Source organism: Columba livia, chromosome 10, assembly GCF_036013475.1.
Source record: "Columba livia isolate bColLiv1 breed racing homer chromosome 10, bColLiv1.pat.W.v2, whole genome shotgun sequence".
Taxonomy (NCBI): Eukaryota; Metazoa; Chordata; class Aves; order Columbiformes; family Columbidae; genus Columba; species Columba livia.
This window is the reverse complement of record NC_088611.1, coordinates 18,330,519-18,345,536: the sequence shown is the minus strand read 5'-3', so window position 1 is coordinate 18,345,536 and position 15,018 is coordinate 18,330,519. Positions and strand designations below refer to the sequence as shown.

At 47.3% G+C, this 15,018-nt stretch overlaps 1 protein-coding gene across 7 annotated transcripts in view; it reads left to right on the top strand.

Annotated features, from left to right (window-relative positions):
* Nucleotides 1-14,219, top strand: part of SETD5 (SET domain containing 5) — a 64,082-nt gene extending 49,863 nt beyond the window's left edge. For 6 of the 7 annotated variants that reach the window (XM_065074630.1, XM_065074629.1, XM_065074628.1 and 3 more), the window contains 8 exons: nucleotides 415-544; nucleotides 1,747-2,000; nucleotides 4,332-4,388; nucleotides 5,884-6,351; nucleotides 8,070-8,356; nucleotides 11,291-11,424; nucleotides 13,061-13,134; nucleotides 13,329-14,219. In XM_065074630.1, the coding sequence (XP_064930702.1) occupies nucleotides 415-544; nucleotides 1,747-2,000; nucleotides 4,332-4,388; nucleotides 5,884-6,351; nucleotides 8,070-8,356; nucleotides 11,291-11,424; nucleotides 13,061-13,134; nucleotides 13,329-13,922 (1,998 nt within the window). In that variant the 3' untranslated portion in view covers nucleotides 13,923-14,219. The other variant, XM_065074634.1, reaches the window with a different exon arrangement.
* Nucleotides 14,220-15,018: the final 799 nt, after the last annotated feature.

The following is a 15,018-nucleotide window of genomic DNA, read 5'->3' as shown; positions in this document are numbered from 1 at the left end:
TTTAGTGGAGCAGGGGGGACAGTGTGTTTGTGCTCATGGGCAGGAAACAGCTTTGCAGAAATCAGGGGGTCAAGGTAGTTTTTCATACTTATATCCCTTTTAATTAAAATTGCTTTTAATAGCTTTTAGCTGTAATTTGCTGTAATTTGCTCTTATCTTTGTGTTGCCGCTGAAGATTGCTGATCTCCAGAATGCATCAAGAGCGCGTAGTCAGCCCGTCACAGTAGGTGTTAGACTCAGCGCTAACAGCTGCGTTCTAACGAGTTCCTGTCTGAGCGCACGCGAAGGAGGTAAATCAGTGTTCTGAGCAGATTGCCCCGCTGCACAGAAGCGTAGGAGTTTGAGAACATCCTGCAAGATTACATAGAAAGTACCAGAGGGGTTGCACGTTCATGTAGTCTCGTTCCGTTTCAGCGCTGGATCAAACAAGCCCTGGAAGAGGGGATGACTCAGACCTCACCAGCTACACAAGAGAACAGAACCCAGTGTCTATACCAAAGTAACGAGAACAGCAGTTCTTCCAGCATCTGCAAAGATGACACAGGTAGGTGCTCAGCACCAATCAGGGCGGTGTGGGTGCTTGAGTGAAACTGGGGAAGCTGCTGAATATTAAAGGTAGCGGCACAGGATGCTGACAATGTGCACTGCTGCTGGATGGCACAGCGTTAGGGCAGGTGAGAATGTTACTTTGCCATTCATTCAAATTCCTGCAGACCCATTCTAGCTTGAGCATGTGTAAAGTTTCTCGGTATTTTCCTGTGAAAAGATAATCACTTTATCTTGCATCATCAACCTCAGTGCCGTGTGATCATTTGTCCGATAGAGGGAGAAAAAAAAAGAGTACAATATCGTCTCTTTTCAGCAGGATGCTGTTAGATGGACAACTAAATATCTGCTGACTATAGGAAGATATATCAAAGTCTCACAGGCACGTATGTAATAAGCGAATGATTAAGTAAGTCTCAAAGATGGAGAAGCTAAAATCTGTGAGTAAAGCAGCAGAATGGTTAAACATTTTGTCTGAATCTTTCTACAGAGAAAGAGGGTGAAGATCTGCTCAGTCAGGGATCTGTTTTCCCAGGACGACAGACAGGAGACTAGACAACACACACATTTACAGAATTGATCATTGAAAAGTTAGATGAATAAGAAATGAACAGAGTGCCAGAACCAATAAACTTGCATCTCCGAGCAAGACCTGAAGAAGCAAACACCTGAACTGCAGAATTTACTGAATGCTTTCTTCTTGTTGTTTTCTTCTTTTTTAAATTGAGCATCAGAAAACATATTATTTTGAACAGGGGTAGGCCCAAGGGAAAGCTGTTAATCGTTCAGGGGGGTGAAATGTGTTTGGGCTGTATTGATGTAGCCTATAGGGAACTATAGGTAATGAAGACAGAGCTCTGGTTTGTTTGTAGTGACAGTGACATGTCCTCTGACCCCTCTCCTTTTTTTGTCCCCTCCTGTCTTCCTTTCCCCTGGCTCCCTCTTGTTCTTATTTCTAGTTGAACTATTTCCTTTCCTTGTTCACCGTATGTTCTTGATTATGGATTGTTTTATTATCAGTCGTTAGACCTGGTATAGAAGTACTTCAGAGGTACTTCATTTTCAGGAATCTTTCAAAGTCACATTGGAGACTCACGGGCTCCATTTGGGCTGGGAGAAGGGGGAAGGAGACAGCGTGTGGTTTGCACACGGTTACGGTTGATGGTTCAGCTCCGTCCTTAGCTTGGTTTGGTTTTTCAGACTTGCTGAGTCCCCTGAAGAAATGGAAATCTCGCTACTTGATGGAGCAGAACGTTAAGAAGTTGCTGAGGCCGCTGTCTCCCGTCACCCCTCCGCCTCCCATCCCGTCGGTCCCCGGCTCGGTGAGCCCGCAGCTGGCTACACCCTGCTCTTCGCTGCCGGGAGAGGAGGAGAGTCGCAACAGTTACGGCGTGATGTTCTCACCAATTCCTTCTCTGGCTGCTAGTCGCTGCAATACTCCACTACAGTTTGAGGTAACTCTGACTGGGGACTGGAAATGCCAGAAGGGGAGGAACTGGAATATTTTTAGCAGAGAGGCAGCACTAGGGCCACCTTCTTTTTTGAGTATGTGGCTGTATTTCCAAGCAGCATCACAGTGTCAGGCTCAAGCTCCTCTACTCCACTTCTGGCCAAATCTCCCACTCTATTAAATGTCAAACCTTGCTGCAGCCCAGCCTCCTCTCCCTTCATAGCTATCAGTAACATCATTCTAGTTCTTTTCTCCATTTCTGCACAGTAGCTCCCAAATTTTGCAGGCTTTTCAGTGTTCTTTAGCCATCTTCCCTTTTTCAGATCTCTGTGCCAATGTGGCTTCCAATCTGTGCCTCCTCCCAAGTGCTCTGCTTCTCACAGGCTCTCTGACATACTTGGCTGCTCTTTCCCTAGAGAGTTTTCAGTAACCCGAAGTATTGTAGAAATACTTTACATCAGCTTCCAATTTATCCTTTGGTTTCCCTGTCCCTTGACTGGGTAGAAGGAAAATACCTTATACCTCTGATTTCTTGATAGTTTCCTTTTGCAGAAATGTGCAGAAGCACTGAGCAGGCTGTGTCGGTGGTTTCCCTTGCTCTAAACTCTGTGGGAGAATTATCAGCATCCAGCCAGCCAGGCCCTTCCACTTTGTGTTGCTGCTCTGTGCCTGTGAAGAGGGATCATGCTGTTTGCATTTTCGGTTTTATTTTCTAGCACTCCATATTTTCATATTTAAAATGGAACTCCGCTCACACTCTGCCAGTTAAAACCATTAAAAACAAATTTTTGCGCAGTGACAGACTGCTCTGTACCAGGGACTGTTTTGCAGGAATCCCTCATCTGGTTTGCCACAAGGCAAACAGTCCTTTGTTGTATTTTTAGCTTAGTGTGCTTTTCATTATTTTCTTTGAGAGCCCTTTCTTGTAAGCTGAGAGACAGATCTGTAGAGGTTGGCAGGGAAGACTGTGGAGCGCTGAGGAGATAAAGGACAGTTTCAGGCACAGAGACTGTATTATAAGCTTCTGAAGCTCTGGTTGGTTGGGTTTTTAGACTGAGGTTTTTCAGATTCAGTTTGGGGATTTTTTTTTAACTTGGAAACATAAATTGGAGGGTGCTTAGCCCTTCCCATGTTGACAGGAGTGGCCAGCAGCGTGATGCAGTCTGCTTTTTCTGTGGAGTTTGTCAGAAGCTTTTTTAGTGAAGAAATTTGAGATTCCTCAGTTTTCACATGGAATCACACAGAGTGTCAGGGGTTGGAAGGGACCTGGAAAGCTCATCCAGTGCAATCCCCCCATGGAGCAGGAACACCCAGATGAGGTTACACAGGAAGGTGTACAGGCGGGTTGGAATGTCTGCACAGGAGGAGACTCCACAACCCCCCTGGGCAGCCTGGGCCAGGCTCTGCCACCCTCACTGAGAAGTTTCTTCTCGTATTTAAGTGGAACCTCTTGTGTTCCAATTTGAACCCATTACCCTTGTCCTATCATTGGTTGTCACCGAGAAGAGCCTGGCTCCATCCTCCTGACACTCACCCTTTAGATATCTGTAAACATTAATAAGGTCACCCCTCAGTCTCCTCTTCTCCAAGCTGAAGAAGCCCAGCTCCCTCAGCCTTTCTTCGTAAGGGAGATGCTCTACTCCATCATCTTTGTTGCCCTGCAGAGACTCCTGCCATATCCCTCTGATGGCAACATAGCTCCGGGAAACCTTCCTTTCTGATGGTATTTTAGGCCTGCTCAGTAGTGTGGAAAGGAAAGGGCTTGGGAAGGCGGCCTTAGCCGTGCCATCACAAGCACACGTGCTCAGATATGTGGTGACATTTCATAACGCTGTCCATTCACACCTGTTCTCTTGGCTTTAGCTGAAAAAGTAGCCCACAGTGGATTGAAAGAGTCATCTTTGTTCTCTAGGACAATGTCTGTGAAAGTTTGCTGTAGTGTTTGGGGGATCTTAGTTCACCGTCAGGGAAAAACCAGGCTTTGCATCTCTCCCATGCACTCCATAAAAATCTTTCTTTGTATTTCATGGTGCAAACTCTATCTGACAGCATCAAAGGTTTAAAGAATAAGATGTTTCTTTTCTTAATATTTTTGTGCTCTGTTTTGGGTACTAAGTTATCGCATGAAACACAGTAACCCAGTCCTGTCCTGGTGCTTCCAGGAAGCTCTAGAAACCACTGAACAGTGTTGCCATCCAGGCTGGAGCCAGTTCCTGGGATAATCTTCGTTTAGAATAGCAAACCTCTGCTCTTGTTGGGTTTTTTTAAGTTGATTTTTGTTTTGCTTCTTGACTTTTTAAGTAGATGAATAACAGGATGTTTTTCCCTCCTCTAGAACGTATCGTCCCCTGAGAGTTCCCCTGCGCATAGGCCCGAGTCCATGTCACCCGAGGTAGTTATTGCAGTGTCTCCGTTGCGTTTGGGGCCGGGAGTGTGTGTGTGTGTACAGGGTGTTTCAAAAAGATGGACCCAATTTCAAAGCAGGCTAACAACAAACCGGGTCTGTCTTTTGAAACACCCTGTATTTGAGGCTGTGGTGGGAGGGGAGGGAGAAGAGTCAGTGGGAATAAGGGTAGAGAATTAGTCACAACAAGGCCAAGGAGAGTTTCCAGGGTTATCACAAGAGAGAAAACAAATTGAGGACTGGAATTTGTTATTAGTCTTTTGACACTGGTGGGAAACAGGCAGTGTGAAGATCTGGTATGTCTCGCTACAGAGGTGAAGGCAAGAGGTCTGGGGAACCTGGAAACACAAAATCAACTTCAGCCCTGGCCCAGCAGATCAGTGGTGTGTGGTATTTACTCAGTAGCAGCAAAATGACTCCTGAGGAAGAAAAGGAAGAGCATTCACCTGGTGTTTTGATTTTGGAGGCCACAGTGGGGCACCTGAGCTGCTCTCTTCAGCCTTGGTTTATCACCTCTTCACCTGCAGACTTAAAATATTGAAGAGGTGCCAAAAAGTAGAACTTTGTTTACCTGCTGGCCCGTTGTAAAATACGAGTGGAGGTACCTTGCTCAGAGACTGTTTCAGAGTAGAAAATGCACACTCATCTCCAATGTGCCAGATGACTTGGAGCTGTAACAGCAGAGGAAACTTTCTCAGCAGCAGCAGGAGGGCAGAGCTGGTGCCGGGTGCTGCTCTGGTTTTCCCTTAGCACTATAGTCCTGCAAAGAGGATGAAATTGTGTCAGTTATGCTCATTGTCTGAGATCCTGACATACTAACGTGGTGAAGGAGACGATTATGCCGTTGCCCTGGAGGTTTGTTGGCACTTAAAGCAGATAAATGGATATACCATTGTGTCAGTGCCTACTGCTCCAGAAACTGTGACAGCGCAAAAATGGTTTTGTTTGAGAAGCAAAATGTAGAAATGCAGTATAAATTAAATGAATGTACTATTGTTAGAGATTTCTGAAGCTCACAATAAGTGCAAACAAATGGCTCGGAGGTCCCGGGCATTTTATTGTTAGGAAGTTAGTAGTGGCTGACTTGGGACAGTCAAGAACTTGGCTAACAAAACAGCAAATGGACAGCAGATCTTTTCTCTCCCCATAATGAACCTAGCTAGTACTATGTGTTAACATCAACTTTGAGGCAATTGAAACTGCTGGTTTTTGTTCATTGACTGCCTGGGGACAGTGCTGAGCCTTATCCTGCAGTAAGAGTGCCAAAGGGGAAAGGGCGTCTCGTACGGGACAGCTAAACTGATTATTATTTAGTCTCATGTCATTTCTCTGTAGAATGGGCAGAATGGTGCAAGAAAGGGACTGGAAAGCAGTAAGCTAGAGTGGTACAGAATGCTTTCTGACTTCAGGTTCTCTCCCCATCCTTGCCTGATCCTTTTCCTGACTTCCCATCCCTGTCCTCCGTCCTTGTTGGATTTTCCAGCTCAGCCTCCGATCCGACCCGGATTTGAAGGGTGGGTACCCGGATTCCAGTGCAAACAGCTGCCCAGAACGACCATCGCTGCTCAGCTTTGGCTCTTCCGACCTGGCTCCGCAACCCTCCATAAACTCAACTTCAGAGACGAACTTCCCAGGGAAAAGTGGGGAAGCGCAGATGCTGCTACGAAGCTCTGATCAGGCTTTTCGGACAGAGTTTAATTTAATGTATGCCTTCTCCCCATTGAACGCTATGCCACGTGTAGACGGGTTGTCGCGGGGACCTGCTCCTTTGGGAGAGAGGAAGCCAATAAACTCGGAAGCGGGATGCTGCAGCTCTCCTGCCGAAGGGTATTTCAGCAGACACGAGTCAGGGCTGCTGAAGGAGCCAGCGCATGGATCCATGTCTCCCTGCGGCGAGAGGGCTTGTGAAGGCGTCAGGTCTGCTCCCCAGAATCCGCCACAAAGGAAGAAGGTAAGTATTTTTGTAAAAAAATAACTCTTAGATTGCAGGAACCTGAGTGGGAGCAGTAGGCGCCATGGGAAAGACTTGCAGGGAGGATGAAGAGAGCAGAATACAACTAAAATATAGACTGGGCAAGTAATCCAGATGTCCCGTGCCTGGATGAAAACAGTCTAAAAGTTGTTAAAAGAGAGCAAGCTGTGCTTTAGGCAAGACTTCGATGGGAGAGGTGGAAGGGAAAAAAACCAAACCACAGTGCAAATAACTCTTCTGGAAGCACAGAAAGAAGAGGGTGATGCTGGCAGCCTTCATCAACAGTTGTTAAACTGAGATAAATCCCAGAGCAATAACACCACACAACTGTGCTAATTGAGGAAGGTGTTAATTAGCAGGGTGAAAGGGGTCCTGACCAGGACAGAGGGTCTAGTGTTTCAAAAGGAAACACTGGTTGTTTATTAGAAGGTATTGGAACATTTTCATTAATATGGAAACATAGTAATATTGTAAGAAAAGTAGATTAAGGTTGTTACTGAAATTTTAGCCCTTTGAAATTAAAAACACTTGAATATTGTTTAAAGAAAACTAATGAGGTTGGTTTCTTACAGCAGGCCAGTGACCCTTGTGGAACTAAAACTGAGTGAAAATGAAAAATCAAGCATCGTTATGATAAAACTAATTGCGGGACAAATAACTATGCACTGTGTAGATGCGTATCCATGTATTTTCCTGTACTTGGACTATTTTTTTTTCTTTGCAAGTGTGGTAACTCGCTTGTGTAAGTGTCCAGCTGGATGGAATATCTTATTTCCATTTCATTTCTGGAGGATTTCTGTTTTTTTCTTTTGATTTTCTTTTAAAGCTACATTTGTCTTAAAACCTTCATAATTTGAGTGACTTTTGGGAAATAATCCCCTTCAATATTTTAGCATTGTAAAGCTTTCTGTCCAGGCATTGGGTCACAGTTGATAAATTCTTCAGCAGATCTGCCTTCTGCGAGTCCTTTATGGGCTCTGTACCCCCTAATAACTCTGAGGGCTTGGCACACTGGAAGGTCAGTGCTCAGCTGGAAGTATTTGTGTATTTTTGTTCCTGCTGGCCCAGTGTTACGAGACTGCATTATCTGGCACCTTTTTGTCTGTGTCTTTGACAAACGTGAGACTGCTTTGCACAAAATAGGCTCTACCATTGCTAAAAGTTGTTTGTTTAGGTGGTAGTGCTGGAAGTTTGCAGGAACCTGCTCTAAGCGGGTTGAAATTCTGTGCAAGGCTTTACCAAGTTCTTAGCATGAATGTGGCTGAACTAATACAGATGGACAGGACTCTCTGAAGATACCACTTGTGTGAACAAGGCTCTGTCTGTTTTTGAGATGGACGGATACTGATGCACATTTTATAGAATGCTACAAACCAGAGAGCGAGGGAAGGGTGTTGGGAGGAAGAGGGTTTAGAAGCTTGATGCAAGTGTATATTGAAGTAATGTGAAATTCCAGGTTGTTAGAGAAGCAAAAAACGTGGGTGAGCATTGCAGTGGATGAGTGGTTCAAATTTGTACCACTTAGCTCTTTGTCCAGAGTGCCTGCAGATTCAGGAAGATTTTATAATCCAAATATATCTTCTAAAGTTTTATCTACCAACTCGGATAAATAGATTTTTAAATGGCGTGTGGGTGTGTTCCTCCCCTGTCCTCGTCCGTCGCGTTCCCTGACTCACGGCTGTATTTTCCTCTCCCAGGTGTCTCTGCTAGAATACCGCAAGCGGAAACAAGAAGCCAAGGAGGGAGGCGATTCGGGGCGATGTGCAGGGACTCCGACCCGACAGGGCAGCAGCGGTTCCGGGACTGACACAGACGGCTCCAGCCTGCCAGGCTCCGCAGCACGAACCCCGTCCTCCCCGCAAAGCGGCTTCTCCCCTTCTCATCCCTCCCTGCCTCACGTAGAGGACGTCAGCCCGCCGGACTCGAGGGGGGTTGGTTCCTCATCGTCACTTAGCAAATCCCAGGAGAGCATCAGCAATAGGTGGTGAGTGTTCTCCTTCTGAGCAAGCCCGAGGTTGCTCCACAGAGAAGGATCAACCTCTCTGGGGGGCATTTCCAGAACAATAAGTGCAGTTGGATGGATTTGATCGGGTCTCTTGGCATTGTTCTCTTTTGCAATTGAACCGTGAAGGATACCAGCAGCCTTCTCAGCCTGCCTTTTAGTTCTTGGTTTAGATATCAAAAATCTGTCTTGAAAGATAAGAAGTTAAAAGCTCTCTGTCTCTTCCACCAGTTTCCTTTTGAGGTCTCAGGTTTGAAAGTCTGGCTCCCGTGATGAGAATTTAATCCAGGTTTTTTCTTGCTGAACCTCTGCTCTTTTTGGACATTTGTGATACTAAGTCAGCTCCTGTTCAGAAGTAAAGCCAACAGAGCCCTCTGCAACTTGGCGTTTGAGAAGGACGGTAAAGCAGCTCCGGCTTTCATAATGGCTTGCACATAGAGTTTGAATAGCAGTTTGCAGCCTGCAGTCGGTGGCTTGGAAAAAACACCTTCATTGTGTTACCATGAGGAGCTTTGATAAGGGGAAGAGTCTTCAAAAACTCTTGAGCCTGATAGTAAAGTTGAAAAAAGTACCGCAGCACTGAAATGCAGATTACTGCATTATAGTGTCCGTGCAGTGCTGGTTGTTCTGCATCCTGGAGCCATGTAGTAACTGGCTCTGCTGCTTTTATATTCACATTCTGTTCAGGGACACTGCAGGCAAAAAGCCATCACTTCCTTAACACTGGTTCTGCACATACACAGCTGTGTCACTGCTCGTGTGGTGGCAGGGGATGGCAAGGGTGCTGAGCAGTGCTGCGGGCAGTGAGGGGTGTGGAGTCTGTGTTAAAAGTGCACGAGAAACACTGTTTGGGTGAATTTGCAGGTGTAATAAGATCTCTTTCCATCATTCTTCAAGTGGAGAGGAGTAGAAGGAATTGGTGTTGTCCCTCTCTGGCGGTCCTGTGTCTGCCAGGTGACCTCCCTGGAACAGGGACTGGCCAGAGCTGGGGCTCTCACCTGATCAGCAGTTTATAATCATTATTTTGTAATCAACTGTTATTCTATGCAAGTGTTGATCCCGTGCCTTTCCCCTCCTGTGCCGCTTCCTTCTGCCTGCAAAAGGGTGAAAGGGAAATTTAGCTGAATTTTAAACAATACTCAGGGGTGAGGTGTCTGTGCTGACCCTGCTGTAACACCACGTTTTAGATAGATTGTGTGAGCTTCGTCTGCTGCTCCGCGGCAGGTGCCCTGGCTTTGGTTTCTCACGTGATTTCATGAGTAAGTGTTGTATGGGAATAAAGAACTTATTGTTACAGGACACTGGAGGTAAAGCTGAAACCACGCCGATACATTTTGAAATGGGATTACGCAGATTTGCTGCCTTTTAAATTCTTGTTCTTCTGTGTTTTGATGGGCAAGGCTAACAAACATACAGTCAGCTTCTACTGTAAAAAAACACGTTAGAAACTGCATGTTACGGAGTTAAAGTTGTGACGCATTTTCACATTTAACTCCAAGTACTTACATCTCAGGTACATATCCGACATTCACAATAATATAACGTTAGGGACAGAAGAAAATGGTGGGAACTAAAATTAGGGACCATAATTTTTAAGAATTGTCCAGGTTTTTGCTGAATTCTACAATATTTGCCAATAGCTTTCATTTAAAAAAAATGAAGTTTCTGTCTCTTTCAGTTGCCAAGATACAGCCATCACAATGTAAACAGATGTGCTGCTGCCCAGTAAACCCAGCCTTGCAGAAAACTGTCTCCAGCAAAACAATAGCAGCAACGAAGGTGTGAATTCACCCCCTCACCCCATTCACCTCCATGAGGTGTGAACTCTGGCCCCTTTTCCCTTCTGCTTCATTGAGGGGTGAACATCAATGTCTGGGCTATTTAGTTATTAAAAAAAAATAAGCTAGTGTAAAGCACAGGTTTAAATATATCTTTAAAAAGAAAAAAGTTAAATACAGAAATCTGTTAATATGGTGTTAAGCTGCATACTGATGTGGTATGCAGTACATTTAATGTTATACTAAATATTTAAATTCAGGCATTTTTAAGGCGCGTGTTCTTCGGTGTCTAGCATAGAAGCATCGTGAATCCCTGATCAAGGTACTGTGATCTTGTAGGTTAAAACACATATTTCCAAAGAGATTTGGATGGTCTTGTGGATGGCAGATGAAATATTGACCGAGGGCTCTGGGATTTGCCTGTGGCTTTCTTTTTCCTTCTACAGTTTGGCTTTAGGAAAGCCACTTTTCACCCTCAGACTAGACACTTGTCATATATAACGGAACAAGATCTAGCACTGATCTTGAGCAGAGAATTTTCACGTTACAGAATGAGTGGGACAAAGTAGCATTAATGGCCAACCTAGCTCTGCTCCAGGAACGTTGCATTACCTGACTGCACTATCTTGACACTGTATTATCGTTAAGGCATTGGGTTTGCTTCTTGTTAGTTTGAGTAAAAGTAATCTATGCAAAATAACTGCGTTTAATTTCAAAACAATACCAGGATTTTTGAAATGCTGTTGAATCTCAAAACAGTTTTTCTGGGAGATGGTGTCCTGTAATCAGGTGGTTTACTGAACGGGATGTTTGTACCGTGTTTTTGGTAAGAGTGAAGATTCTGCATTTCTGAGGGCAGTGCTGTCATGGCAGCCGGTGACTGGCAGGCTGGAATCCCACAGGAGATATTTACATTGCCAAAGCAGCTCAGAAGTTTATTCCTCATCTGCTGGTCTCTGATCCCTCCCTTCTGTGCCGGGGCTTTGCATTTGCACTAACATCATACCGGTGAATTTAAACAGAAACGTAAACCTGTTCTTTGATTATACCAAGGACCCCACAGACCCCTTGGGCGTTGGTGACGTTGCTCTGGGCTGTAGAAGAGGAATCCTCAGCTCTGACCGGTTTTTTGTTGCAGGATGGTCCCCACGTCGGTGGAAAGGCTTCGAGAGGGACGAGGAATCCTTGAGAAGGTGCTGCGAAGTGGCGCGAAGGTGTCGCAGAGACGTGAATCCTCGCCTACCTGCGACAGCGCCGTCGAGAGAGATGCAGGTAGGAAGAGGGAGCTTTTGGACGCTTGGTCGGTGGGAAATGATGGGCTGGAAGAACTTTGCAAACTTGTCTGTGAAGTTGGTTGTACCTTCCTCTTTAGCATCAGCAATGCTTTACAAGAGTCTCCTGCAAAGCGTACTTTGTTGTTATTCAGATACTGCCCGAGCCCATATCCCTCTTCTCTTAGACCTGGATGATCTCCAGCTTTCTCCAGGGTGCATCAGGTGTAACGTCAGAAAACAGAAGGTGGCACAGGACACGTGCTGGAAGCTTCGTGCCCCGGTGTCTGTGCAGGTCCTGTGCCCCGAGGAAGAGGCTTCTGAACCTCAACAGCAGACAAGACAACTCCATCCAGATCCCTGTTTAGCTGAGCCAGCGACTGTGGTGTCACGCAGAGGGGACAACCGCAGCAGAGCCGCGGGCACTGCTGGCACTGGTGCTCGTGCCCGTGTTTCTGGTGCAAAGCCAGACCTGTCTGGCAGAAGCAGAGAGAGCAGGCTAAAGCAGCGTGTCTTGTTTCATGACTGAGACACATCTGTCACACAAATTTGATACTAATACCGACACTATTTCACCGAGGCATTTCAAACGTGGCTGCTGAGAATCCCTGAGATGCTGCAGATAAACAGCTCTGTCTCGTTAGGCTGCAGCAGAACTCTGATGTGAAATCTTCTAGTCTCACCAGTTTCACTCCCTGCTAAAGAAAGCACAGTCACCAGCTGAGCCCCGTGGTTATGGTAGAGACAAGTGGAAAACACATGGCAAAGAGGCTGGGTTGCTGGCAGGGAGTCCTTGCCTGCCCCAGTAAAGGTTCAGTTATTTGGTAGGACAAGAAGCTCACCTGCTGTGTAAGGTACAGGTGCTAGAAAGTCTTGTTCTGTCAAAAAGCAGCTTATTCCTTTCAATCTCTCACATAACTAAGGTGGATCAGTGGGTACTGTGCTGCTGTTACCCCTCAAACATCAAAGCATTTCCATCATCTTGCTCTGTTTCTGAATCTGGCATTTCTGAGGTGTGGGAGTAACTATCTGGAGCAGCTCCACTGGTAAAGCGTACTCCCCAGAGCAGCAGCAGGGTGCCGGGAGCCCCGGCAGCGCGGGTCTTCAGCCTTTGGCAGCGTCCAGATCTGCCTTTGAGGGAAAGCGGCAGCAGGATCCTGCTGGCAACCCCTGCACAGGGACAGTTCCACCTCCCCGGCTGTAGCCATAGCCAGCGTGGATTCCTAGGACCAAGGCTCAGTGGAGAACTGCTGGGTCCTTAGAAACTGTCTCCTGCCTCTCAGATCATTCTGGAAAAGCCAAGGGAGCACCAGGTGTCTGCGGTGGTGTCACCAGCTGCAGCTGTTCAGACAGGCTGGGCCGAGGCAGCTGAGCTTTGTGCTAAATCACAGAGAGCTGGGGGAAGAAAAGCAGCAGTTCCTGACGCGTGTCGCTGATTTGTGCATGTCAGTGTTTTCCAAGTTGCCTTTTACCAAGGTTCTTCACCTTTGCTGGTGGCTGGAGAAGCTGCTCTTGTCTGAGCTGTAGCTGGGTGCAGAACACAGTGGCTGGGATGTGTGCGGGTGTCATTTGGGAGGGAACTGCTGTGGCCTCAGCCTGGAGTGCATGAGGTTTAACATGTTGCCTGTACATCACAGACACAGCAGAAGGAGACACTCCAGAAGCCCACAAAGGACCAGCAGTTTACAGTCCTTCCCGATACAGCTACCAGGTAAACCCTTTCCCATATTATCTGCCCGTTCTGAAGTACAGCATTTATCACTGTTAGGGGGAAAACCAGGTTGGGCTGCCAGTTTTTCATAATCCTGCTGCACTAACTGCCTTTGGCATGTGGAGGTAGGAAATGGGGAAGTCAGTCTGACATGCATTTTCTTTTCTTTTTTCTTTTCCTTCCAACTGGTTCAGCTCCTGCAGTCTGACAGTCCCCAGGCAGAATCGCAGACCCTCCTCCAGCAGAGTTCGTCCCCGTACCGAGGACACCTCGCTCCGTCTCCTGGCTACAGCTACCGAGCAGCCGCGCAGAGGACGGCTCACGGCCTCTCTCACGCCGCCTCGGAAACACCCCTCTCCTCCGCCTCGTACTCCAGCCCTGCCCACTCAGCCTCCACAGACTCCTCTGCCCTGTTTGCAGGGAATTCGGGGTATTACGGCAGCCAGCAGCACTCTGGCAGCAGCAGCCTCCTGAAGAAGGGCTGTCCTGCTGCTGCCAGCCCAGCACAGCCTGCGGCTGGGGACTCTCTTTCCTCCGAGTCGGGCTCCCAGCCCTGCGCGGGCGCGTCAGGCTCCACCTCCGCTCCCCAAAGCTCTAGGTCACTACAGTCAGACTTGCGGACTATCAATCTGCCCAATTCGGGGCAGTCTGTTCTCTACCAGGGCTCCCGGGGGGCGGTGATTTCCAATGCACAACACTATCCGCACCGCGGGGGAAGCAGTGTCCATCAGTACAGACTTCAGCAGCTTCAAGGTTCTGGAGTGAAGACTCAGACAGGACTTTCCTAGGGCTGCCTGGACTCCAGGAGAACAAAACTGCCCATAGCTCCTTCCAGTCACCTCTGGAAGTGGCTCCTGGGCCGGTGTTGGGAGCTTGCACCCAATGCTGGGGTGCCAGGGGTCAGAGGCTGAGGTCTGAGACGCACGGGTGAGATTTGTGAGCAGTATTGGCCTCTGGCCTTGTGGGAGAACACAGATTTCTCTGAGGCAGAGACTGTAGCAAAGCTGTTCTGAGGCGTGGGTACATTGCAAAAAAAAAGAAAAAAAAAAGAAAAAAAAAAAAAAAAAAAACAAGAAAAAAAACAAGGCAAATGGTTCAAGTGCAATGACTGTGGCGCAGCCTCTGCCTCTCGTCTGTGCCCGTGGCCACAGTCACTCGCGATGCAGTACGGACATCGTTTTGAACGCGAAAGCAGTTTCAAGAAAACATGGGGGGAAGTTGAACTCCAATCCCAAAGCTCTCTTTATAGGTCAGGTTCTCGGTGCGTTCTGGGGAGGGCTTAAATCCCTTACGATCATTCCAGTCACGAGCAGACGAGCGCGCGCGGCTGCCTTTGGGCCTGGGTCACGGCTGCCTTTGGGCCTGGGTCACGGCTGCCCTGGTCGGAGCCTTTTCCAGGACAACAGAGTCTCCGCAAATGTGAACGGGGCCGGGAGGGGTTGGAGCGTGTGTGCCTGTCGCTGCCGAGGGTCTGCAGGGCTGGGAGCAGTGCCGGTGACACTGCGGGGTGCTCGGGGGGCCGCGGTCCGTGCCGTGCGGGATGGGGCGTCTTTCCCGAGCGCGGCAGCAGAGCCAGCCCAGACACGGTGCGCTGTCTGTTCAGTTCCATACGATTGCCAGCTTCTTTCTCACTTGTTTACTGTAATATCGGGCGTGTTTTTATTTATCTAATTTTATATTCAGTTATAACCATAGTAGGTTAGCTAATATACGACAGGTGTCATCCCTGGTGCTGCAGTGGAACTTCTCCTTTCTCTTGGATAACATGATGCTGTGAGTCTGTCTCCCCTGTCTTTTCAGATGCACAGTCTTCTTTTTTTTTTGTTTTGTTTTTTTTTTAGGACTGTTACAGGTTTCTCTAATTCACAATTGAAATCAGGTGTT